The sequence below is a fragment of the Suncus etruscus genome, chromosome 15, assembly GCF_024139225.1.
Source record: "Suncus etruscus isolate mSunEtr1 chromosome 15, mSunEtr1.pri.cur, whole genome shotgun sequence".
NCBI classification, from domain to species: domain Eukaryota; kingdom Metazoa; phylum Chordata; class Mammalia; order Eulipotyphla; family Soricidae; genus Suncus; species Suncus etruscus.
This window is the reverse complement of record NC_064862.1, coordinates 33,444,767-33,470,123: the sequence shown is the minus strand read 5'-3', so window position 1 is coordinate 33,470,123 and position 25,357 is coordinate 33,444,767. Positions and strand designations below refer to the sequence as shown.

General features: G+C 43.3%; 1 protein-coding gene across 2 annotated transcripts in view; it reads left to right on the top strand.

The window, feature by feature from the left end:
- NF2 (NF2, moesin-ezrin-radixin like (MERLIN) tumor suppressor) overlaps positions 1-25,357 on the top strand; it is a 110,594-nt gene that overhangs the window by 37,530 nt on the left and 47,707 nt on the right. For both annotated transcript variants that reach the window (XM_049788809.1, XM_049788810.1), the window contains exons 2-4: positions 6,374-6,499; positions 9,604-9,726; positions 12,294-12,377. In XM_049788809.1, the coding sequence (XP_049644766.1) occupies positions 6,374-6,499; positions 9,604-9,726; positions 12,294-12,377 (333 nt within the window). The remainder of the gene's footprint in view (positions 1-6,373; positions 6,500-9,603; positions 9,727-12,293; positions 12,378-25,357) is intronic.

Genomic DNA, 25,357 nt, shown 5'->3' with positions numbered 1-25,357 from the left:
TTACTGCAGGCTCCATGGGGGATGAATTCTTGCCTCTGAATTTAACAAAGACAGTTTTATATTTAAAAAACAAAAAAGTAGTAGGAGACACAGAAAAATGGCATTAATATAGTATGTTTGAGGATTTAAACTCCCAGGCCAGGGAAATCCTCATCTTTCTTTCTGCAGCCTTCCTGCAAAGAGCTTCTTGATCTTTTTTCTTGGTCTTTTTTTTTTCCCCCGACTGGGATCCTCTTCTGACCTTGTTTTCTTTAGTGCTCTCCACCCCCCTCCTCCATCCTTGCCCCACCAATTGGCCCTCATGTCTCATGTCGAGGCATTCCCATTTTTTGTGATTTTCACCTATGACTCCCTTGGGATACGACTCCCTGTCGAGAAATGCTGCTTGAGATGCTCTGCACATCATCCTGCACTGGCAGAAGCTTCTTGGTACCGAAGCCTGACCTGGCCCCGTCCAGGAGTTATGGCAGACTAGGATTTCTTACCTTGATCTTCAGGCCCTTGGGTGTTTAACTTCTTCAAGTTAATGTCTTTTCTTTAGTGTTCCATTATCTTCCAGCAAGGTAGTCATTTGTAATTTATATACTATGTACTGGCTTAAAATAGAGACAAGAGGATAATCAGCATCCTGAAGCATCTAGTTTTCCAAAATAACATTTCTTCGGTGAAATCTGCCTGTAGGAATTAAAAGCTGATGTGAATTTAAAAACCCTTTGTTAGGCCGGAGGAAGAGCTCAACAGGCTCGGAGGGCAAGTTCTGTAGATTTGCTTCTGGGCATAGTCCCCAGAGCCTGTAGTATCCACTGAACACTGATTGGTGTGACCTCCACCATCCTCCCACTGCCACCCTCCCCAAATTTTGGCCTGGGCTGGGAATATGGCTTAGTAGTAGAACACTTGTTTTGCATGTGTAAATCCCTGGGTTTGAACCCCAGCAAGGTAAAACCCTTCGACTTGGATGAGGGAGATGGGGCAAAGGACTGGAGCACATGCTTTGTATGCTGGAGGCCTGAGTTGGTTCCTGGCACTGCATCACACCCAAAATATCTCTTGGGAGAAAAATCTCAAGCATCAAGCTGGGAATAGTCCCTGAGCACCTCTGGGTTTGACTCTTAAGCCAAAAAGAGAGTAACAACAATAGCAAAACCTGCTATTAGATTGAGAAGTAGGTATGTTAGCAAGTACTAAGAGGGAAGGAAAATTTTGTTTTGCTTTGTTTTTGGGCTGCCCTGGCAGTGCTCAGAACTTCCTTTTGCTTCTACACTCAGGCATCACTTTTGGTGGGGCTCAGGGAACTATATGGGGTATCAGGGATCAAACCCAGGTGTGCTTCATGCAAGGCAAATGATCTACCTGCTGTTTCTCTAGCCCAAAAAGGAAAAAAAATGTAATAGGTGGGAGGGCATGCAGAAGTAGCACTTCATCAGTCCACCTCTAGGAGATAAATTTTGTTTGTTTGGGGGCCACATCTAGAGATTAGGGGTTACGCTTGGCTTTGCACTCAGGAATCACTCCTGGTGGGACTTGGATGACCATATGGGATGCCAGCGATTGAATCATGCAAGGCAAGTGCCCTGTTCACTTCACTCTCTCCCATCGTAGTAGATAAATTATTTATTTATTTATTTATTTATTTTTGGTTTTTAGGTTACACCGGAGGCGCTCAGGGGTTACCCTGGCTCTATGTTCAGAAATCGCTCCTGGCAGGCTCGGGGGACCATATGGGATGCCGGGATTCAAACCACTGTCCTTCTGCATGCAAGGCAAATGCCTTACCTCTCTCCGGCCTCAGATAATTTTTTTTTTTTTTGGTGGTTTTTGGGTCACACCCGGCAGTGCTCAGGGGTTATTTCTGGCTCCATGCTCAGAAATTGCTCCTGGCAGGCACGGGGGACCATATGGGATGCCAGGATTCGAACTGATGACCTTCTGCATGAAAGGCAAACGCCTTACCTCCATGCTATCTCTCCGGCCCCCTCAGATAAATTTTTTAAAAAAGAAAACTTTTTTCCTGTGCTGGGAATTGAGCACATATGCTTGCTCTGCCATTGAGCCACATCTCTGGCAAGAGGTCAACCTTGGGGACTGAGTGATATACAATACAGCAAAAATGGCACTAGCCTTACTTACAGCTGATCCTGGTATGATCCTCAGGAACCCCTTATGGTTCCCCAGCACCACAGGAGTGATCGATCCCTGAGCATAGAGATAGGAGCACCGCTATGTATAGGAGCACCGCTATGTATAGCCCTAAAACAAACAAGCCACCTTTATAGTGTTGCAGAGGCACCGAGAGGGGGCAGGGTAGAGCTGGCAGCACATCTAAGAGATAATAGCCCTGGTGAAGAAGAAAGGCCAAAGAATATTTCAGCCACTGGTCTGCTGCAGTTGGTGTCCTTCCCTTGACTGCAACTTTGCTCTCTGATTTTGGCTGCAGAAATAGGACTCATTCACATATAATAAAAATAGAAGGTCTGCTTGAAAAATTCCCTGTAACATCTGCAAAAGTCAGTCAAACATTTGCAGTCTAGCTTGTTTTTCTACTGGGTCTTATAAAAAAGTGCTTAGACCCTAATTTCTCCCCATTTCTTTTCTTTACGCCTCTTTAGTGTGCTGGGATGTCCATCCATCGGTGTAGGTTTCTAACGAGGATAGGAAAACAGCAGATGTGGCCGTCTTGCTCTGCTTGTGTCTGGGGACCTTGTGTTTGAACCCTCAAGATTATTCTGTTTCTTTTGATCTTAATGTTTTTTAAGATAAATTTTTTATTCCCTATTATTTATTTACACCCTCTCATCTTTCCCTTCAGTATTGTTGCAAAGGGCAGGGGGATTCCATGTCAGGTTGGGTGTCTTGTACATCCCACCTGGGTGCTCACTGAGGTTTGTGATCAGTTGTGTATTGATTTTTGGGGAGGGCTTGGGGCCCCCTCTGCAGTGCTCCGGGACTATTTTTGATATGGTTCTCAGGGATCCGTGGTGGTGCCAGGGATTTGAAGCAGAGTTGTGGCTGCCCAACGACTTCATCTAAGGCAAATATTTAACATGCCAAACTTTCTCTCCGGGCCCTGTTCGCGCTCCTTTAGTTGGGATTTATTTTTTATTTTTATTAAATCATGAGATACAGAGTTAAAAGTTGTTGATAGTTGGGTTTCAGTTATGTAATGCTCCAACATCTGTCCCTTCACCAGTGCTAATTTCCCACCACCAATTTCCCCAGTTACTCTCCCATTGCCAGCCTTTTTCCTTGGCAGACACTTTGCTCTTTTTTATTTTTTCCCTTTTAGACACCATATTTTCCAGTACAGTTACTGAAGGCGTATCATGCATTTCACTTTACTTCCTTTCAAGTCACAGCTCTTATCCAGCTTCCAACTATTATTGCCATTGTGGTCCCTTCTCTGTCTTAACTGCCTTCCCACCTGTCATTTCATTGTCTTTGGATTTTTTTTTTTTATACAATGAATTTTTTTTAATACCCCACCAATGAGTGCAATCATTCTCTCTGTCCCTCTCCTTCTGACTCATTTAGCTCAGCATGATACTCCCTATGTCTATTCATGTATAAGCAAATTTTATGATTTCATATTTTCTAACAACTGCATAGTATTCCGTTGTGTAGATGTACCAATGTTTCTTTAGCCACTCATCTCTTCTTGGACACGAAGGTTGTTTCCAGATTTTGGCTATTGTGAATAGTCTTGCAATGAACATAGGAATGCAGGTGCCTTTTCTGCATTATGTTTTTGGTCCCTCTAAAGTATGTCCTCAGGAGCATAAATGAGCTAAATGGAAGCTCAATTTCTAGCTTTTGAACAAAGTCCATATGTTTTCCAAAAAGGCTGTTCCAGTCAACATTACACCCCAGCAATGAATGAGAGTCCCTTTCTCCTCACATCGGCGCCAGCACTGGTTGTTCTTGGTTAGTTGGGATTCTTGCACATGCTCTTCCCAGGGGCCATAGCCCTTATCTGAGGCACACAGTAATGGTTGTGGTGTTCTTTGGGGGCTGCTGTGCAGTTCACATATGCTTACCAGGGCAGAAAACTTTTTGGCCACGGCACTCACACTTCGTTTTAGTTGTGGTGCTTACTGGGGATTGCAACCCTCTTCCCCCACCTTGGTCTCCTTCCTTGACCTCAGTTATGCATACATGGTAAGAGACCTGGATAGATAAGACTGTGCTTTATGGTTCTTTCCTCCGTGATTTGTGGCACTGGTTATAATTTCCTCTCATACTGCTTTGCTTTTCTTCTTCTTCTTTTTTTTTTTTTTTGGTGGGAAGGGGTAACACATGATATTGCTAAGGAGACCTTCTGATGCTTGTGGGACCATGTCCAGGGATTAAAGCATGCATTCCAGGGAAACCTGGGCCCCTCATTTCTTTTTGTGGGAGAAGGGTCATAGGGCCATGCCTAGAGCTATACCTGCTTTCTGCTTAGGGGACCATTTAGTGCCAGGTATTAAACAAGGTTAACCAAGCAAGGTAAGGGCTTTAATCCCTATACTAGTTCTCTGACCCACCCTCCCTCCCTCCCTCCCTCCCTCCCTCCCTCCCTCCCTCCCTCCCTCCCTCCCTTCCTTCCTTCCTTCCTTCCTTCCTTCCTTCCTTCCTTCCTTCCTTCCTTCCTTCCTTCCTTCCTTCCTTCCTTCCTTCCTTCCCTCCCTCTTTTTTAAGGTAGAGGTACCAGGGGGTAGGTGCTCTCCTTGCTTGAAGCTGACCTGGGTTCAAACTCCCAGTACCCCATATGATTCCCTGATCCTGCCAGAAGTGATCCCTGAATAGAGCCAGGACTAAACCCTGAGTATCATTGGATGTGGCCCAAACCAACAACAAAAAAAATTAAGGTAGAGGCTGAGGATGTAGCTAAGTGGTAGAACCTTGCCTTCCATGTATCAGACCTTTGATCTGGTCCCTGACATTGTAAAAAATTTTTTTAAGTAAAAAAGGTACATAACATTGGTTATAGATATACAACATAGTTTCATATTTGTATGTTAGGAAATGATCACGAGTCTATTTAGCACCTGTCTTTTTTTTTTTTTTTTTTTTTTTGATTTTTGGGCCACACCCGGCGGTGCTCAGGGGTTACTGGCTGTCTGCTCAGAAATAGCTCCTGGCAGGTATGGGGGACCATATGGGACACCGGGATTCGAACCAACCACCTTAGGTCCTGGATCAGCTGCTTGCAAGGCAAACGCCACTGTGCTATCTCTCCGGGCCAGCACCTGTCTTCTTATGTAACTAATTTTCTTTTTCTTTTTCTTTTTTTTTTTTTTTTTGGTTTTTGGGCCACACCCTGTGACGCTCAGGGGTTACTCCTGGCTATGCGCTCAGAAGTTGCTCCTGGCTTCTTGGGGGACCATATGGGACGCCGGGGGATCGAACCGCGGTCCATCCTAGGCTAGCGCAGGCAAGGCAGGCACCTTACCTCCAGCGCCACCGCCCGGCCCAATTTTCTTTTTCTTGTGATGAGAATTTTTTGTTTTGTTTTGGGACTGTCCTTAATGGTACTCACCCCAAGTAGTGGTTGGGGATGGGAGAAACCATGTGGTACTGGGGTTCAGACTGGCCTTCTTGCACACAAAGCATGTACACTAACCTTTTGAGCTACATCCCTAGTGCCTCTTAATGTTTTTGGCAGTGTCATTGACTGAACTTAAGTCTCATGCATGCAAGGCATATTTAACTGCTAAGCCCATTCCTGGACCTAAAACAATGATCTTAACTAGCCTTTTTTCCAAAGGGCCAAGTTGTGTTTATAAAAAAAATTAACAAGTGAATCTCTAAGAAATTGTCTCCCGGGGCCGGGCGGTGGCGCTAGAGGTAAGGTGCCTGCCTTGCCTGCGCTAGCCTTGGATGGACCACGGTTCGATCCCCCAGTGTCCCATATGGTCCCTCAAGCCAGGAGCGACTTCTGAGTGCAATAGCCAGGAGTAACCCCTGAGCGTCACCGGGTGTGACCCAAAAACCAAAAAAAAAAAAAAAAAAAAAGAAATTGTCTCCCTAGAAGCTAGCCATCTTGCTAGGCTAACACAGGAGGCCAGGCTCTCCTAAATGAGGTTCCTTATTTACCAGCATTCCTGAATTAGCAGCTTTGGGGATATTAAGATCTGTAAGGAACTGTCCAAGGGAGGTATTGTGTATGCTTTGCAGTGATTAAGCCATTAAGCTCTAATTGGTATTTTCCCACTTATGGTTTTGTGTAGGAAGCTTTAAAATTATTTAGGAATTCTGTGCTCATCGGCCATGTCAGTGTCATCCTCAATGTCTTTGAATCTGAGTGAGGAAGTTCAGAGAAAAGGGTTTTTGTGTGAATGAGTTCCGTCTTTTGTTCACAGTCCCCTTCTCTCTGTGCTTTGTTCCATTGCAGATGAAGTGGAAAGGGAAGGACCTGTTTGATTTGGTGTGCCGGACGCTGGGGCTTCGGGAAACCTGGTTCTTTGGACTGCAGTACACAATCAAGGACACCGTGGCCTGGCTCAAAATGGACAAGAAGGTCGGGCGGGGCCTTCGTGTATGTGGGGTGGGGATGGGGGTGCTGGGGGGCACTTCCAGTAGTCCTCTGGCCTGTGCCATGATTATTTGCCCCTCTTGGAGAATCATGGATCTGGAGTAGAAAAGGGGGCAAATGCAGAGTGAAGTCATGCAGAAAGCAGGCCTGGAGGTTTGCCTGAAGCCCATTTCCCCTATGCTCTAGAGAACAGAACCAACAACGAGCAGGGCTGAGAGGCTGCTGCAATCTTGTCTCTTCACCATGGGCCACTAGTCTGATTTTATATTACTTATATGATATAATTTATGCAATTATTATTGTTTTCTTTTTGGGGGGGGATATAACTGGACATTGCTCTGGATTTACTCCTGGTTCTGTGTTCAGAAGTCATTCCTGGTGGAACTTGGGGAACTATATGTGGTGCTAGGGATCAAATTGGGGATCAGGCTGAGGCATGACAAGCCTTAACTCAGGGGCCCGAGTGATTACACAGTGGTAGGGCGTTTGCCTTGCACTTGGCCAGTGCTTCTCAATTATTTTCTGTCATGACCCCCTAAGAAGAAGAAAACTTTTTTTTTGTTTTGTTTTTTGTGTCACACCTGGCAGCACTCAGGTGTTACTCCTGGCTCTGCGCTCAGAAATTGCTCCTGGCAAGCTCAGGGGACCATATGGGATGCCAAGATTCGAACCACCATCCTTCTGCATGAAAGGCAAACACCCTACCTCCATGCTATCTCTCCAGCCTCAGAAGAAAACATTTTATGCGCCTCTCGCATGACTGTAAATAGTATCTTTATTAAAAAAAAATTTAGCCTACAAAACAAAAATATATAAAATAATTTGAGCTGGTTTTTTTAATCAGAGGTGATGTCTGGATTAATGGCTACAATGAGCATGTTTTGCAATGCATAGCTTTTCGAAGCGGGGTCTGAAGCAGGACATAGGAACTTTCAGCTCCAGAGACATAAACACGGGACTTAGCTTGTTTTGACAATGTTTGCCGAGGTCAAACATGCCCCCCTTTACAGAGCCTCATGCCCCTCCCCTGGGGGGGGTGCGCCCCACTATATGAGAAACACTGCACTTGGCCAATTTGGGATGGATCCAGGTTCAATCCCCAGCATCCCATATGGTCCCCTGAGTGATTTCTGAGTGCAGAACCAGGAGTAACCCCTGAGCACTACTGGTTGTGGTCCAAAAAATCAAACAAAAAAGAACAAATGTTTTAACCCCTTTATACTGTCTCTTCAGATTCCAAAGTAATATTTGGGGTTCTTGGGTCAGGTCTTACTCTTGGCTCTCTGTTCAGGAATTATTTCTTTTTTGTTTTTTTGTTTTTGTTTTTGGGCCATACCCGTTTGACACTCAGGGATTACTCCTGGCTATGCACTCAGAAAACGCTCCTGGTTTGGGGGGACCATATGGGACGCCAGGGGATCGAACCACGGTCCGTCCTACGCTAGCGCTTGCAAGGCAGACACCTTACCTCTAGTGCCACCTCTCCGGCCCCAGGGATTATTCCTGGCAGATTTAGGACATTGGGGTACTGGGGATCAGACCTGGATTGGTCGTGTGCAAGCAAAACAGCCTATACCCTTCGCTCTTGCTCTGGACCCTCTCCAAAGTGATTTTATTTTATTTTTTTGTTTTGTTTTGTTTTTTTTAGTAGTTACACCCAGTGATGCTGTGGCTATTCCTGGCCCACTGCTGAAGGTTCAGTCTTGAAAGTGCTGTGAGGGCCAAGCAGTATGGAGCTGCAACCATTGAAGTATCTCTCCAGCCTCAACAATTTTTTTTTTTTAGCATCGGGAATTTAACCCAGGTCTCATGTGTGTTAGGCATGAACTTCATTATTGAACCACATCCCTGGCTCTCAGTAGAGTACATTTCTTTTTCCTTCTGGTTTTTGGGCCACACTAAAAACTAAGGCAAATACCTTACCTGCTGTGCTATCACTCTAGCCCCAGTAAATTTAAAATCATACTTGAATGTTGGCCACTTGGTTATTAGGTGAGGGCACCAGGAGTCATGGAACCTGCTGAGCACAGGAAGTGAATTGTGACGCATGTTAATGAAGCCTTGTAATTGTCACATGGCCTGTTTATGTCCTGAAATGAAATTCATTTTGGAGAGCAGATGGTTCAAGCTTTTCAGTGGGTGGATGGAATTGTTAAATGAAAGGGAATGTGGTTTACCAACTGTGCTAAAGTATTTTGTGGGGCATCTCTAGAGGTTTCTTGAAACAAAGGGTTACCACCCTGGACAATGGTGGTCTTTTTTCCATACCCAAGGATGTTCAGCAATTGCTCTTGGCTCTGCACTCAGGAATCACTCCTAGAAGTGCTCAGGGATGGGGGATGCTGGGCATCGAACCCAGATTGGCTGAGTGCAACATAAGCGCCTTACCAAGCTATACTATCTTCCCAGCCCCAGAATGTGATACTTTTCTGTTGTTCAGTTAATATATAGAAGATTTCACAGAAATCTAGTCAATATCTCTTAAGTTCTATTCTGATCGATGGATATACATGTTGGAGGCAAGAAAAAAATAATAAAGGGGAGATTCTATTACAGGAGAAAAAATAAAGAAACATTTAGCATACACTATAAAGATATAAGGGAGCCCAAGACCAAATCAGAAGTTTTCAGTATCTCTGTCACCTTGAGAACATTTGTGCCTTAATTTCCTTAGTTGCAAGTTAGCCCTTGGAGGTATTGATTAATTTGGTTCAGAAGCATTATGTGAAGTGAATATTGGCTTGTACAAATAGCTTCATGAATGCTTAAAACTATAGACTCAGAATATTTGGGGAAAGTGATGAATTTAGAGGGAGAAAATATTTATAATCTCCCTGCAGGGTTTCTTGAGAGAAGCATAGGAGGAAGACATAGCTTGTATTTTTTCTTTTTTTGGTTTTAGTGCCACATCCACTGGTGCTGAGGGGAAACTCCTGGCTCTGAGCTCAGAAATTGCTCTGGCTGGCTCGGGGATCATATGGGATGCCGATTGAACCTAGTCTGTCTTGGGTCAGTCGCGTGCAAGGCAAATGCCCTACCGCTGTGCTATCTCTTCAGCCCCAGCTTGTGTCTTTTCTGTAATTCTGCAGGTGCTGGATCATGACGTCTCAAAGGAAGAGCCAGTCACCTTTCACTTCCTGGCTAAATTTTATCCTGAGAATGCTGAGGAAGAGCTGGTTCAGGAGATCACGCAGCATTTATTCTTCTTGCAGGTATAGAAGTCAGTGCTATTCCCGCTTTCATTCCCCCACCCCACTATGTACACTCCCTCACTCCCCCTAAGTTGGCTGCAAATGTTTTGAAAATGTTCCATCTCTGGAAAGTCAGTCTCTTGGGTTCTGCAATGAAAAAAGCTCTCTGAATGGAACAATACTTGAGTGATGAGAATTGGTGTCAGGTTAAATTGCAAACATGTGATGGTAAAAGACTTGATACAAGTAGCTAACTTAAAACCTCTTTGAAAGTGGATTCTGTTTTCATCTCACTAACTAAAAGGTACTCAGCAGTTGCAAAGGCAGTCTCTAAAGAGAGTCGGACAAAGAGTTCCAGAAGTTCAAAATCTGTTCTCACCGAGTCAGGGCTTCAGAAGTCCAGCAAGACTTGGTTTCTCGACTGCTTGTGCTATGAAACATGGTGTTTCATGTTCCTCTTCCTCTGTAGTAGTTTTATATCTTCCTTATTCCTTCAGTTGAGTGGAAACCCCTTAATGTCATGGCTCATTGAGTGCACAGTAGGTATTCCATAAATAATTGCTGATCCAAACCAAAAAAGTTTGGAGCTCCAAAATTGTATTTTTAAAGATGGCTTGTTGACCATTTGGAAGCAGGGTGAAAAGAGGCTAATGTGAGCATGCAAACCCTGCCCGTTTTGTTCATGCCATTTTTGGATTTCCGTGTTTTCCTGGTTAGCTGTAGTGATTGACACCGGACCTGCTGGTGTGCCCAAAGGTGCCCACTGTTGTTGATGGAAAAGATCACAGCAGGAGTGTTAATTATATGATTTCCCAGAAGATGTATGGTCTGTCACGTAGCCTTCCTGTAATTACTCTGAGCCTCAAATCATTGCATTCAGCAAATATTAAGTTAAATACAATAACTCCCCCCATATATTTTATCAAAGACATTTGCTAAAGAAATCTTATCTGGGGGAGGACAAAATGATAATATAATAGATAAAGCACTTTCCTTGCACCCCATTAACCTTGGTTTAATCTCCAGCACTTCAACTGACCTGGGTTCAATCCCTCAAGTCTTGCTAGGGGTGATTCCTGAACATAGAACCAGAAGTAAGCCCTGAACACAACTGGGTGTGGCCACCCCCCACTGCCCCCCAAAAATAAAAATGAGGCATTTGTATTTCCCCAAGATTTCTTCCTTTCTTCCAGTACTCTGGCTCACAAACTTCTTAAGGCCTAGCAACTGAAAAACAAAAAGCAACAAAAAATAAGAGAATGAAAAGAAGAAATCTCATCTGTGATTGCTTGTGACTGGAGAGATAGTTAACAGAGTGCCTAACAGAAGTGAAGGGTCTTACTTACCTTGCATGCAGCAGGATCCTGGTTCAGTCCCTGGCATCTCAGATGGCTCCCCAAGAACTGCTGGGAGCATCCCCAAACAATAGCTGGGAGAAACCCCCAACACTTCAAACCCCCCAAAATAAGCTTTATCTATCTTTCTGGTAATCAAACTGTGGTTTATTCAGGCTAGGCCGTGTGCAAGGCAAACACCCTATCGCTGTGCTATCGCTCCAGCCCCCCAAGCTCTATCTCTCTTAACTGTAAATATACTCCTCCTTCCCTAGCATTTTTCACATCATAAGGAAAGCTCTTTTAGTATTTCTTTGGCTGTTTTATTTTTTTCTTTGAAAAGAAACCCAGGAGTTTGAAAGGTGTACAGCTGTAATGAGACTATATATCGACCCAGGCCTCAGGATGCTGGGTCTAATGCTGCAGAGATGATTTTTTTTTTTAAGTGCTTAGCAATTCTGCCTATTCCTCATGTAAGTTTGGCTTGATTTTCCTTCATTCTGAAATGCTGGAGTGTGTTCATGGCTGAGTAAGACAAAATTTACTACTTTTTCTGAATCTGGCAACTATTGACATCTGTGCAAAGAGTTGGCTTTGCTGTTGTGTTTTTTTTTTCTCTGAGCCCCCATATCGCCCGACTCCTTTGACTATCTAGAACATCACACACTGCACCATTTTAAGAAATTAAATGCAGTGAATCATGTTAATGCAGTTATGGCATAAGAATTATATTTTCTGGACCTCACATATGCTTAAAAGTTAAATCAATCAAACTTTATTGCTTCCTTTTTTCTTAGAGCAATCATATTGAAAGTGATTTTTTTTTTTTCAGTATTAATTCCATGGACTTACTGACTTTGGTCTTGTGTTAAGACTTAAAAGTAATTCCATTTCCTCTAGTGTGGCACATGCTCAGCAGGGGCCATGCTTTCGGCACCCCCAGCACTTCTCAGGCCCACAGTTGTCCTGTCAGGCCCTGATGTCAGTCTTTGTTTTCTCCATGACAGTTGTTTTTCCTCTTCAGCATTTGATCATGAACAGAGAGATAGGGGTTGGCTGTGTAGCTGTATTGCCACCAAACTCTCAACCTGTCTGTAGAAAAAAAAAAAAAAGAGTCCCCTTTGTCAGAAAGTCATTAGCACACTGGGTTGGCAACCGTCATTACAACACCCAGAAGCCATCTACTGTGGCCAAACTCCACGGCTCACTTCCACCCACCCCATGGAATTATGTCTCCCTTGTTTCCTCTTTCAGGTGAAGAAGCAGATTTTAGACGAAAAGATCTACTGTCCTCCTGAGGCTTCTGTGCTTCTGGCTTCTTATGCCGTCCAGGCCAAGGTAAGTTTGCAGAAGAAAAGTCCATTCTTCCTGGGCGTTAGCCTTCCACAAGGATCAGTCTAGTTATCTCTTCCTTTAAGAGTTTCTAGACTTCAGAAAAGCCTGGAAAGTGAATTATGATGGAATTTGTGGATTTGGAGAGCTAGCATCACTACTCTATCCTTTTATTTTTTAAATAAATTTTGTGTCTGTGTGTGTATGAGAGAAAGAGAAAGTGAGAATGTGTATAAGTGATAAGTGTACAGCTTGATGAATTTATTTGCTGTATAATTTAATTATGCACATGTGGTTAATTACATTTACTGGACTAATTTATCTTTATTAACCAGAAAAAGTGAATTATGGTCTCCAAACATGGCTTTAGATCAGAAAGGCCCAGATTTTTATTCCAAACTCATCTTAGGCCAGTGGCTGAATGTGAAGATTGCACCACACCCTAGACAGTGTCTCACTTCCTTCAGCCTAATCGGTGTATTAGCTCTGCTGATGGCTAGGCACTGCAGGCTCTGTGGCCCTGTGAGTCTAGTTGCGCTGTCAGGTAGCTACAAGCCATTCGCAGAAATTACTCTAGGCTAGAAGTGCTAGAGAGACACAAAAGGAGGGAAGGTGCTTGTGGTCTGCTCTTGTCTGTTTTTGAAGACCAATTTCAGGGCAGCCTACAGGTCTTCATAGCTCTCAGACTGACCCCTTTAACCACATACTCCCTTCTCTTGCTTCTTTCCTCCATCTTGCCTTTCCTCACAGCAGAAAATTATATCCCCAGAATTGGGGCACTTTGAAGCCTTTTGTAATTTTTAAACATAATCTTTTTTTTTTTTTTTTTTTTTTGTTAAAGGTATTCATAAAGCCATTTCCCTGTAGTGTTACAAAATTTTTTTTTTGTTTTTGTTTTTGTTTTTTTGTGGTTTTTGGGTCACACTCGGCAGTGCTCAGGGGTTATTCCTGGCTCCAGGCTCAGAAATTGCTCCTGGCAGGCACGGGGGACCATATGGGACGCCGGGATTCGAACCGATGACCTCCTGCATGAAAGGCAAACGCCTTACCTCCATGCTATCTCTCCGGCCCCAGTGTTACAAAATTTAATGACACTCTGAACTTTCTGAGTCTACTTTTTTTGAATATAATTTCAGATCATACTCAGGAAGTTATTGGTTTGTCTGTTTTGAGTGGGGTAGGGAACTCAGTTGAGGGAGAGTCTGTACATGCAGATCTGACCAACAAAGCTCTGGAATCTATTTAATCCTCTCTTGATTTACCTAATACTGGCCACATGTTCACCCCACGAGGGGTTATTGATGCTGTCACAGATACAGACATACAAGGGAATAGAATACTTAGTGATTTATTTAGGGTCAAATGAACAGTCTTTTTTTTTGGGGGGGGGGGCATACTTGGTAATGCTCAGAGGTTACTCTTTTCCTATGCTCAAAAATTACTCCTGGGGCTGGAGAGATAGCATGGAGGTAAGGCATTTGCCTTGCATGCAGAAGGTCGGTGGTTTAAATCCCGGCATCCCATATGGTCCCCTGGGCCAGCCAGGAGCGATTTCTGAGCATAGAGCCAAGAGTAACCCCTGAGTGCTGCCGGGGTGTGACCCAAAAAACAAAAACAAAAAAACAACAACAACAAAAATTACTCCTGACTGGTCAGGGGACCATATGGGATGCCAGAGATGCACATAGTTGGGGGTAGCTCTCAAACAAACAAAAAACTAAGAGCTGAAAGTCTAGAGCTTTTTTTTTTTTTTTTTTTAAACTACATCTGGTGATACTGAGGAAGCACTTCTAGCAGTACTCAGGGGAACCGTATTGGGTCCTGGGAATAGAGCCTGGGTTGTCTGCATGCAGGACAAGTGCTCTGACCCCTTATACTTTTGCTTGGTTCCCAGGAAATATAGTGTGTGTGTGTGTGTGTGTGTGTGTGTGTGTGTGTGTGTGTGTGTGTGTGTGTGTGTGCACCCCTTGCTTTTACTGTGTTCAGGGATCACTCCCAACAGTGCTAGTGGACCAGCTGATGTTGGGGATTGATCCTGGGCCTCCAGGATGAAGAGCATTCACTTAGCCAGTTGAGCCAGCTCTCTGATCCCTGACATTGCCTTTTGAGCCTCCTTTATTCCACTGTCCTGAAAAATGTGTCATTGAGAAAGCAGAAAATGGGCCTTGTTTCAACTAAAACATATGCTTCCTTTTTTGCTTTGATTAAGAATATTAATAACAGGAAAAAAATATGTCCTTTCAATCAGTATCATTCTGACAGTGATGAATCATTCATTGTCACGTTCATTAAATTTGAGTGCTTGCTGACGCTTAACAAGAATTCATTCTCCCCAGCTGAGCAGAGGCCAAAGCCTCAAAGGAACCACCACTTCTTTATCTTTAAAGTCTACGTACCTCTGCTTTGCATGCATTTTTGGGTTACAGATTCAAAGGCCACCTGTATGTGCATGCGGGGAAACAGCTTTTCAGGGAACCAACAGCTCTTTACCTAAACAGACTTTACTATCGGAAAGCCCTATTAATTTGGATCCAACTAATTTAGAGATAAAATCGAGTCACAGTCAGCATATGTGGTTCATATGGAAGAGGATATTTTAACCTTTTTTCTGGTGTTAAATTTCAGGACTTTACAAAGCTAACCTATGGCTTCAGAACTACAGAACTACCTATGGCTTTCAGAAACTAAGGATTTAGATAACATATTTTCAGTTTTTAAGACCACATATGTCTCTTAGGCCCCTCCAGGAGTGATCTCTGAGCGTAAAACTAGGACTAAGCCCATTGTGCCAATTGTAGCCCCAAAACAAAATAAAATAATTTCTCATTGTAGTATTTGTTTGTTTTTTTTGTTTTGTTTTGTTTTTTCGGGTCACACCCGTTTGATGCTCAGGGGTTATTCCTGGCTAAGTGCTCAGAAATTGCCCCTGGCTTGGGGGATCTTATGGGACGCTGGGGGATGGTCGCGATCTTTCCTTGGCTAGCGCTTGCAAGGCGCCTAGCGCCACCTCGCCGGCCCCTCTCATTGTAATATTAATAAGATTTTACACATCTGTATTGTTATAGTTTTACAAAATGTTATGAGTGCATCCAATATGGAATAATCATTTTTAAAAAACAACTGGGCCCGGAGAAATAGCACAGCGGCGTTTGCCTTGCAAGCAGCCGATCCAGGACTAAAGGTGGTTGGTTCGAATCCCGGTGTCCCATATGGTCCCCCGTGCCTGCCAGGAGCTATTTCTGAGCAGACAGCCAGGAGTAACCCCTGAGCAATGCCGGGTGTGGCCCAAAAACAAAAAACAACTTGAGAATATTATGCCTATTCTTTTATTTTTATTATTATTTATTTATTTATTTATTTATTTATTTATTTATTTATTTATTTATTTTTGGTTTTTGGGTCACATCCGGAGGCGCTCAGGGGTTACTCATACCTCTGTGCTCAGAAATCACTCCTGGCAGGCTCGAGGGACCATATGGGGTGCCAGGATTCAAACCACTGTTCTACATGCAAGGCAAACGTTCTACCTCCATGGTATCTCTCAAGCCCCTAGCATGCCTATTTTGTTGATGAAGAGTTTATATTTATTTTGGTCTTTGAACCAAACTCTCAGTGTTTAGGAGTCTACCCTGGCTCTGCTAAGGGAATCAGTTATAGTGCTGGGGCTCAAACCCAGGCTTCCCGCGTGCAGAGCATGCACTCCAGACCATTCAGCAATCCTGAACTTGTCCCTTCGTTGACCCCTTAGTTTTTGATTGTTTGTTTTATTTTGGGACTATACCATGTGGTGTTCATGAGCTATTCCAAGCTCAGGGCTTAAAGGTTAAAGCTCTTGGCAGTGCTTAAAGGACAATATTCAGTGCCAGAAATTGAACTTGGGGACTAGAAAGATAAAACTGCGGTAGGGTGTTTGCTTTGCATGTGGCCTATCCAGAACAGACAATGGTTCGAATTCCAGCATCTCACTGGTCCCCTGTGCCTGCCAGGAGCGATTTCTGAACACTGAGCCAGGAGTAACATCTGAACACCACCAGGTGTGAACCAAAAACCAAAACAAACAAACAAACAAACAAAAAACCCCAAACAAACAAATTGAACTTGGCCTTCTGTATTTAAAGTTTGTACTCAGCACATTAAGCTGTCTCTCTAGCTCTGTTCTGTGCCCCCCACCATGGAATTTGTAGTCTATTTTATTAAATTTTTTTGAAATTTTATTCTATTTTTTGGTTTGGGGGCCACACCCAGCTGTGCTCAGGGGTTACTCCTGGCACTGTGGTCAGGAATCACTCCTGGCAGGCTTGGGGGACCATAGGGGATGCTGGGGATCGAAACCAGGTTGGCCACATGCAAGCAGACACCCTACCACTGTGTTATCACTCCAGCCCCCAATTTTTTTTTTTTTTTTTTTTTTTGGTTTTTGGGCCACACCCTGTGACGCTCAGGGGTTACTCCTGGCTATGCGCTCAGAAGTTGCTCCTGGCTTCTTGGGGGACCATATGGGACGCCGGGGGATCGAACCGCGGTCCGTCCTAGGCTAGCGCAGGCAAGGCAGGCACCTTACCTCCAGCGCCACCGCCCGGCCCCCAATTTTTTTTTAATTAAAAATTTCCCCCCATATCCAGAGATGCTCAGGGCTTACTCTTTTTTTTTTTTTTTTTGAATTAAATGTTCTTTTCATCTAAGAGCTGTGTCATATAGAACACTGAATGCCTGTATGCAAAAGCTACAATACAAAATAATAATTCTCATACATCATTATATGTTGCCTCCTTTGCAGTTCCTTCTTCAGTAAGAATTTCTTCATATAAATCCAAACAATTTCTGGTTGGCATACAGGGTTTGGGAGTACTGTCAGAAACAGCACTGTCCAACCCAGCATATATATCCAATGACCCTTCATCATTATTTTTTTTTGTTTTTTTTTTTGTTTTTGTTTTTGGGCCACACCCGTTTGACGCTCAGGGGTTACTCCTGGCTATGTGCTCAGAAATCGCCCCTGGCTTGGGGGGACCATATGGGACGCCGGGGGATCGAACCGCGGTCCGTTCCTTGGTAGCGCTTACAAGGCAGACACCTTATCTCTAGCGCCACCTTCCCGGCCCCCTTTTTTTTTTTTTTTTTTTTTTTTTTTTGGCTTCATCATTATTTTTAAGAGGAGACACAGAAAAGACATCAAATAAATTTGGTCCATCACCATTGTCATCATCCGCTGCCATGATCCTATATCCTTATAATAGCTGCCATTTACGCGCCTAGCCCGGCCCCGAGATAGCCCGGGATCCTCTCGGGGATACCCAGAGCTCTCTGGGACTCTCGGCCAATCCGCTACTCTTGACTCTGCATTCAGTAATCATTCTTGGTGGTTCTTGGGAGACCATATGGGATTCTGGGGATAAAACCCAGTTAGACTGTGTGCAAGACAGTTGCCCTACCCACTATACTAGCTATGTAGCCCACGTAGTCCCTTTTCTTTTTGTGTGAGGGGGATCCAGTTCACTGGTGCTCAGGGGCAACCAAGACTATACCTAGTGGTGTTCCTGGGCCATGTAGTGCCAGGTTGAACCTACAGTCCCATACATTTCTTTTCCTTTCTTTTTATTTTATTTTATTTTTTGTTTTTGGGTCACACCTGGCAATGTTCAGAGTTTACTCTGTACTGGGAATCACTCCTGATAGCTCAAGAGACCATAAGAGATGCTACTAATCCAACTCATGTCAGCTAGCATGCAAAGCAAGCACCCTACCTGCTGTATTGTTGCTCTGGCCCTTATATCTATTGAATTACATTTGTAGTACCTGTAGTTCACTTTTTTCTTTTTTGGTTTTTGGGCCACACACAGTGGCGCTCAGGGGTTACTCCTGGCTCTGTGCTCAGAAATCGCTCCTGGCAGGCTCGGGGGACCATATGGGATGGCGGGAATCAAACCTGGGTCGTCTTTCCGGGTTGGCCACATGCAAGGCAAACATCCTACCACTGTGCTATCACTCTGGCCCTGTATATTTCTTGAACAGGATTTAAGCAGAGGAACTAGAGAGTGGAGATGGGATGAAAGCCCCATGATGTCTGGTTATCCTTACTCAGCACTTATTTTCTTTTTTTTTTTTTTTTTTTTGGTTTTTCGGGTCACACCCGTTTGATGCTCAGGGGTTATTTCTGGCTACACGCTCAGAAATTGCCCCTGGCTTGGGCGGACCATATGGGACACCGGGGGATCGAACCGTGGTCCTTTCCTTGGCTAGCGCTTACAAGGCAGACACCTTGCCTCTAGCGCCACCTCGCCGGCCCCAGCACTTATTTTCTAATGTGTGTGGGAGGTCTCTGAGGAGTATTCATTGCCTGCCATTAAATCCCAGATTTATTTCTGGTTACATTAGTTCAGACTTCTCAGTAAATCTGACTGATTTCCTCCCATTATATTTACTTTGTTTTCTTCCATAACCTTTCTGAAACAGGAACTTTAGAAATTTGGAGAGGAAAGTGAATTAAAGCTCATTAACACATGGAATATAATTATGCACAAATGAATTCATTATAATATTTCAGCTGTTCAAATGATATCGACACAATTAATTCCAAAACATAAAAAAATTATTCTTGAAATATAAATACAAGTATTAATCACACGGTTCAGTTAACAAGAACCATATTTCTTGGTTGGAGTCTGAGTTGTGTTTAAATTAAAAGTTTGGGCTGAGTTTGTTGTTTTGTTGTTGTTATTGTTTTGTCTTTGGGCCATATCCATTTGTGTCCAGGGGTTACTTCTGACTCTGCTCATGGGTCCCGATGGAGTATTGGGGATTAAATCTGGTTGGCTGCCTGCAAGGGAACACCTTGCCTGCTGTGCTATTTCTAACGGCCCTCTTAGATCTATTTGATGTAAATTAGGGGGAAATTTTCTGTTAAAAAACTGGGTTTGGGACTGGAGCAGTGGTGCAGGTGGTAGGGTGTTTGCCTTGCACACGCTGACCTAGGGACAGACCACGGTTCAATCCCCCAGCGTCCCATATGGTCCTCAAGCCAGGAATAATTTCTGAGCGCATTCCCAGAAGTAACCCCTGAGCATCACCGGGTGTGGCCCAAAAACAAACAAACAAACAAAAAAAACAAAAAAGAAGAAGAAAGAAAACAAAATCAAAATAAAAAGCTGGGTTTATGTAAAATATGGGTAGTTGCAAAAATTGAGATCGGAGAGGTCTGCCGGGGTCAGATTATAAAGGGTTTTATTTTCTCCTGTAGATGATGCAAAACCAGTGAAAGTTATATACTTTAGACAGAGCCTTTGATAGGTCTGTGAAGGACTGGGAGGAGTGAGACAGATTTGGATTCTAGAGAGATAGTGAGGTTCACTTCAGCCAGTGGTCATTAGATGAACGATACTAACTTAACCATATCTAGAAGGTAAAATTTTATTTATATGTAATGTAATTTATATGTACTCTGCCCTTTGTATGGGTGTATCATTTCAAGATGTGTATTTTTTCCCATTTAACATTGATTTTACATTGTAGATGTGGCTTGTTGATTTTAATTGCTGTATAATAAGTCTAGGTTGTTTATGCATCCCCTTCTAAGGAAGAAGTAGGTGGTTTCTACATTTTCTCTATCATAAACATGCTTTGCTGGAAATCCCTCTATATGATTTCTTGTATGCCTTCCCCCTTTAACAGAGAGTTCTAGAAATAGGTTTGTTAATACCTCTGTGAATGTAAAGAATTCTTTTGGTCCACAATGGTGGTGCTCAGGGGTCATTCCTGGAGATTCTCAGGGGACCATGTAGACCAAGGATCTGAATACTGGCTCTTTGAGCCATCTGAAGTTTAGAAGAAAAAAGACAACAGAAAAGTGGGTACAGAGTTGTACGAACAGGTACTTTATAGAGAAGAAAATATAAATGGTCCCTGAATACAGAAAGATGTATAATCTGAATAAGCGGGTAAAATTGAACTTCTTTTGGGGGGAGTTTTGGGGTTACTCCTGGCTCTACACTCAGAAATCGTTCCTGGTGGACTCAGGGGACCCTATGGGATACTGGGATTCAAACCACTGTCCTTCTGCATGCAAGGCAAATGCCCTACCTCCATGCTATCTCTCCAACCCAAGCAGGTAAAATTGAAATAGTAATAAGGTAGCATTTTAAACCCACAATGGGTGGAGATTAGCAAATTGAGCAGGTGCATTTATTGCATTTATTGACTTGCTGAGAGACAATGACTTAATATGATCTTTGGAGAACAAAGGGTTTGATGGGACTGGTCAGGTGAGGAGACCCACTTCCTCCCAAATTCTCCTTCTAAATGGCTACTGCAGAGGAACTCCTGACAACATACCCTTTTCATTTAAAAATGGTCACAACACATTAACCACCTTTTGTAAGGTGGGGGAATTGGGCCACACCCAGTAGTGCTCAGGTGTGACTCTGCATTCAGAGATCACACCTGGCAGGGCTAACCCAAGACCATGTGTGTTGCTGGGATCAAACTTGAAAACAAAGACTGTACTGTTCCATTTCTCTGCCCTCACTTTTTTGTTGTTTGTTTGTTTGTTTTATTTTTTTGTTTTTGTTTTTGGCCACACCCGGTGACACTCAGGGATTACTCCTGGCTATACGCTCAGAAATCGCTCCTGGCTTGGGGGACCATATGGGACACTGGGGGATCAAACCGCAGTCCATCCTAGGTTAGCCGCATGCAAGGCAAATGCCCTACCACTTGCGCCACCGTTCCCGCCCCTGTTGATTTGTTTTGATTGCTAAACAATATGGCTTAGAAAGGAAGGACCAGGTTATAGGACTATATCTTTCTGGTTAATGTTTAGTTAGTTATTTGTTATTCTTCCTATTATTTTTTACACTATACAATTCCTCTCTCCCTTTCTCCTGTCCCACTTCCCTCCTTTTCTTTCTTTCTTTCTTTTCCCTCCCTGCTTTCCTCTGCAGTGCTTATGGTGTTTTACTTCTGATTCTGTGCTCATAGATCAACTTAGTGAGGCTTGAGGGACCATATGTGCTGCTGAGGATTTAACCCAGATCAGGTGCTGGCGTGGCAAGCACTTTATCTACTGCACTATATCTCTGGTCCCTGATATGAGTTTTAAAAGAAAATAGAGGGGCTTTGGGGGTGTGTATTGGGGCCAAGCCTGACTGTGCTGAGAACTTACTCCTGGCTCTGTGCTCATGGATTACTTGTGGTGGGCTCAGGGTGCTGGGAATGAACTTGGATTGAATGTGTGCAAGGCAAAGCCTTACCCACTGTTCCATCTCTCCAGCCCCAAGAAAATAGAGTTAAATTTTCATTTCCTTGATTGCCACTGGGCTGAACATTATTCACAGACTTACTGGACTCTATATTTCTTTCCTCTGTGAATCAGCTATTTATTACCGGCTCTTTTCTACTATATTGATTTATAGGAACCCCATATATCCTAGGTATCTATCTTTGAATGTCTTTACTTGCCAGTTTCTATCTTTTTATGTTTTTAGTGACTTTTGGAATGACTTTACCAACTGTTACTATACACTTCCTTTTTAATATTTAGTTCTGGTACTTCTAAGGATTTTTTTATAGGTTACATTTTGTTTTGTTTTGTTTTTTGAGGGTGGGGGGTTCATACCCAGCAGTGCTCAGGGCTTACTCCTGATTCTCCACTCAGAATGGCAGGATTCAGGGACTATGACAGGGCTCGAGACCATATGGAATGTGGGGGATAGAACCTGAATTGGCCATGTGTAAGGCAAGTGTCCTACCCGCTGAACTATTATTACTCAGGTCTCTATGTAGAGGTTAAGCCTTGTTTTTGTTTGTTTGTTTTGGGGCCACACCCAGCGATGTTCAGGGGTCACTTCTGGCTTTGTGCTCAGAAATTATTCTTGACAGTCTCAGGGGACCACATAGGATGCTGGGGATCAAACCTGGGTTGGCCATGAGCAAGACAAGTGCCCTACCTGCTGTGCCATCACTTTAGCCCTTAGAGGGTAAGTCTTTTTTTTTTTTGGGGGGGGTGCACACCCGGTGACACTCAGGTATCACTCCTGGCTATTCGCTCAGAAATCTCTCCTGGCTCGGGGGACCATATGGGACGCTGGGGATCAATTCCAGGTCTGTCCTGGGCCAGTTGCTACCTCTGTGCTATCACTCCGGCCCCTAGAGGTTAAATCTTTAATCCCTGTGGAATTTAGTGACTGCTGTATGATGAGGCTTTGGTTTTCCTCACTCTGTTTGTTTGTTTGTTTATGTATTTATTTTTGGTTTTGTGGGCCACACCCAGTGACGCTCAGGTGATTACTCCTGGCTGTGTGCTCAGAAATCTCTCCTGGCTTGGGAGACCATATGGGACGCTGGGGATCAAACTAAGGTCTGTCCTGGGTCAGCTGCGTGCAAGGCAGACGCCCTATCACTATGCTATAGCCCCAGCCCCTTTCCTCACTCTATTTATTAAATCTTTAAGTATTGTGAAGTTGTAATCAAAATTTTAAATAGATAACACTCAGAGGAAAGTATACATCTAGAAGGAATTTCTATAAAGTCCAAGATTTGACTCTTAAGAGTCCTTTATTTAAATAGCAACATTCATGCTTAAATTTAAATTCAGCTGATTTATATCAAGGATTGATTCAAGTTTTGTGGAGGCCTGAAGTTTATATCACTTAGTGATTTCTTTTCATGTAAGAATACCAAATTATGTGTAAGAAATTAGGTATAGGCCCATGCAGGTGCAGATACCTGAAATTCAAGCTTCATTAATTGCACAGTAAAGTCACTCCTGGCTCTATTATGAAAGCATCTGTACAGCTATCCCCACCTATGGAGTAGCATGGTTTGCTTTTGTGCTCACCAACTGTTATCACTTAAGTATTTTTCCCCTTATCGTTTAGAGAGCTATTAGGAGCAGATATACATATAAAAGTGGCTTTCATGTTGTGAGTGGAGTTAGGTTCTTTCATTAGGTAGGTTCTTTCATTAGGTTTTCCCTGTCTCTGCATCACCCAGATGTAAGCATTTTTGCCAATTTGATAGCTGGGAGCTCAGATAATGGATTGTAAATTTTGCAAACGTTTGGAACTTGAATTTTATAACTTTAACTTTGCATTTGTACTTTCTTCTGCATTAGCAAACGGTCAGCTTTATCGGGAGGGTTTATAAATGCAACTAATAAAGCAAAGATCGGAGATGCAGTAATCAGTGTCATTATAAACAGTGCAGAAACTACCTCTGACACTTGACATTGTGAACTGTGCAAAGTGTTTATGTGGATTGTCTTCATCCTTATTACCTCCTTGGAGGCAAGTGCTCTTGGAACCTTTGCTTTCCAGATGAAAAAAAAAAAACGGGTTAGAGAGAAGGGCGCCTTACTTAGGACCTGGGGGAATACGCCAGAATCCTCTAAAATGAATGTTTTCATTTAATAAGAAACATGCTCAGATAAGTGACATGACCTACATTTTTTTCTTTTAACATCAGGTTGCATTGAGGGTTGTGTGTCAGGTATGGTTGGAAGTTTTTATGGATATTATTTCATTTACTCTTCACAACAATTCTGTAAGGCAGATACCAGTATTATTCTCATTTTGTGATGAGAAAACTGAGACACATGTATTTTCAAGACAATAGCTAATAAATGAGAGCCAGAATTGAACCGTAAGCAGACTGTGTGTATTTTTCTTAGACCTATGTTCTAAAACCGCTTCCTGAGAGGGTACCTTTAAACCTCAAAAAGGGGAACTTCGGATGTGATCACTCCAGATATGATCTCCCAAGCACTGTTAGCAGAGCCAGGAGTAAGCCCTGAGCAGTACCTTCTTGGTGGGGACACACACATACAGAATTGCATATACAAATAAAACCCACATAATTACAAACTTATTGCATCTCTGAGAGAAATCAGATTCCTTCAACTTTTTTTTTTCTTTTTTCTTCAACTTTTTTTAAATAAAGAAATGTCCCAATGGGCCCATAAAAATCGTGGAATATTTTAAATGTTCGAGTTAAAAAAAAATCAGTTCCTGGGGCCTGAGTGATAGCACAGCAGGTAGGGTATTTGCCTTGCACGTGACAAATCTGGGTTTGATTCCCAGCATCTTATATGGTCCCTTGAGCCTGTCAGGAGTGTTTTCTGAGCACAGAGCTAGGAGTAACTCCTGAGCCCCATCAGGTGTTCTCCACCCTTAAAAAAAATCAATTCCTAGGGGCCGGAGCAGTAGCGCATACGATAAGGCATCTGCCTTGCGTGAGCTAGACTAGAATGGACTGCGGTTCGATCTCCCAGCGTCCCATATGGTCCCCTAACCCAGGAGCAATTTCTGAGCACATAGCCAGGAGTAACCCCTGAGTGTCACCGGGTATGGCCCAAGAACAAAAAAAAAAATCAATTTCTTTATATCTGAAAAAGAATGCGGTAGGGGCGGAGTGATAGCACAGTAGTAAGGCTTTTGCCTTGCATGCAGCCAACACAGGACGGACCCGGTTCGAATCCCGGCATCCCATATGGTCTCCTGAGACTGCCAGGAGTGATTTCTGAGCGCAGAGCCAGGAGTAACTCCTGAACACCGCTGGGTGTGACCCAAACCTCCCACCATCTCCCCCCCCCAAAAAAAAAAAACAACAATGCAGTACAGTTCTGTTTGTGAGATAAGTTTGCAGGTTGAAAGTTTTCATTCCTGGGACTTTGGTGGCTGGAGGCTTAGGAAGGAGACATGGAAAGTCTCTGATGAATACCTTTTGGTCCCATGCATGTGGAGTTCTCAGTCTACATCCTCATTTGGAAAACACACTAATCTGAGGATCTTTGGGAATGACCTCACTTTTGTTTTTCCAGTTTGGTGACTAAAGCGGTAAATGTTTATAGAAGATTATATTCAATATCCAGCTTTGTTTTCTTGGTCAAAAGAAAAGCCCCTCCTAGATGATGCTTGTCACCAGGTGGACTTTGACTTTATATTCTACTGCATTTTATGTCATTATTTATTTAGTTTTATGACCCCCCATGTCAT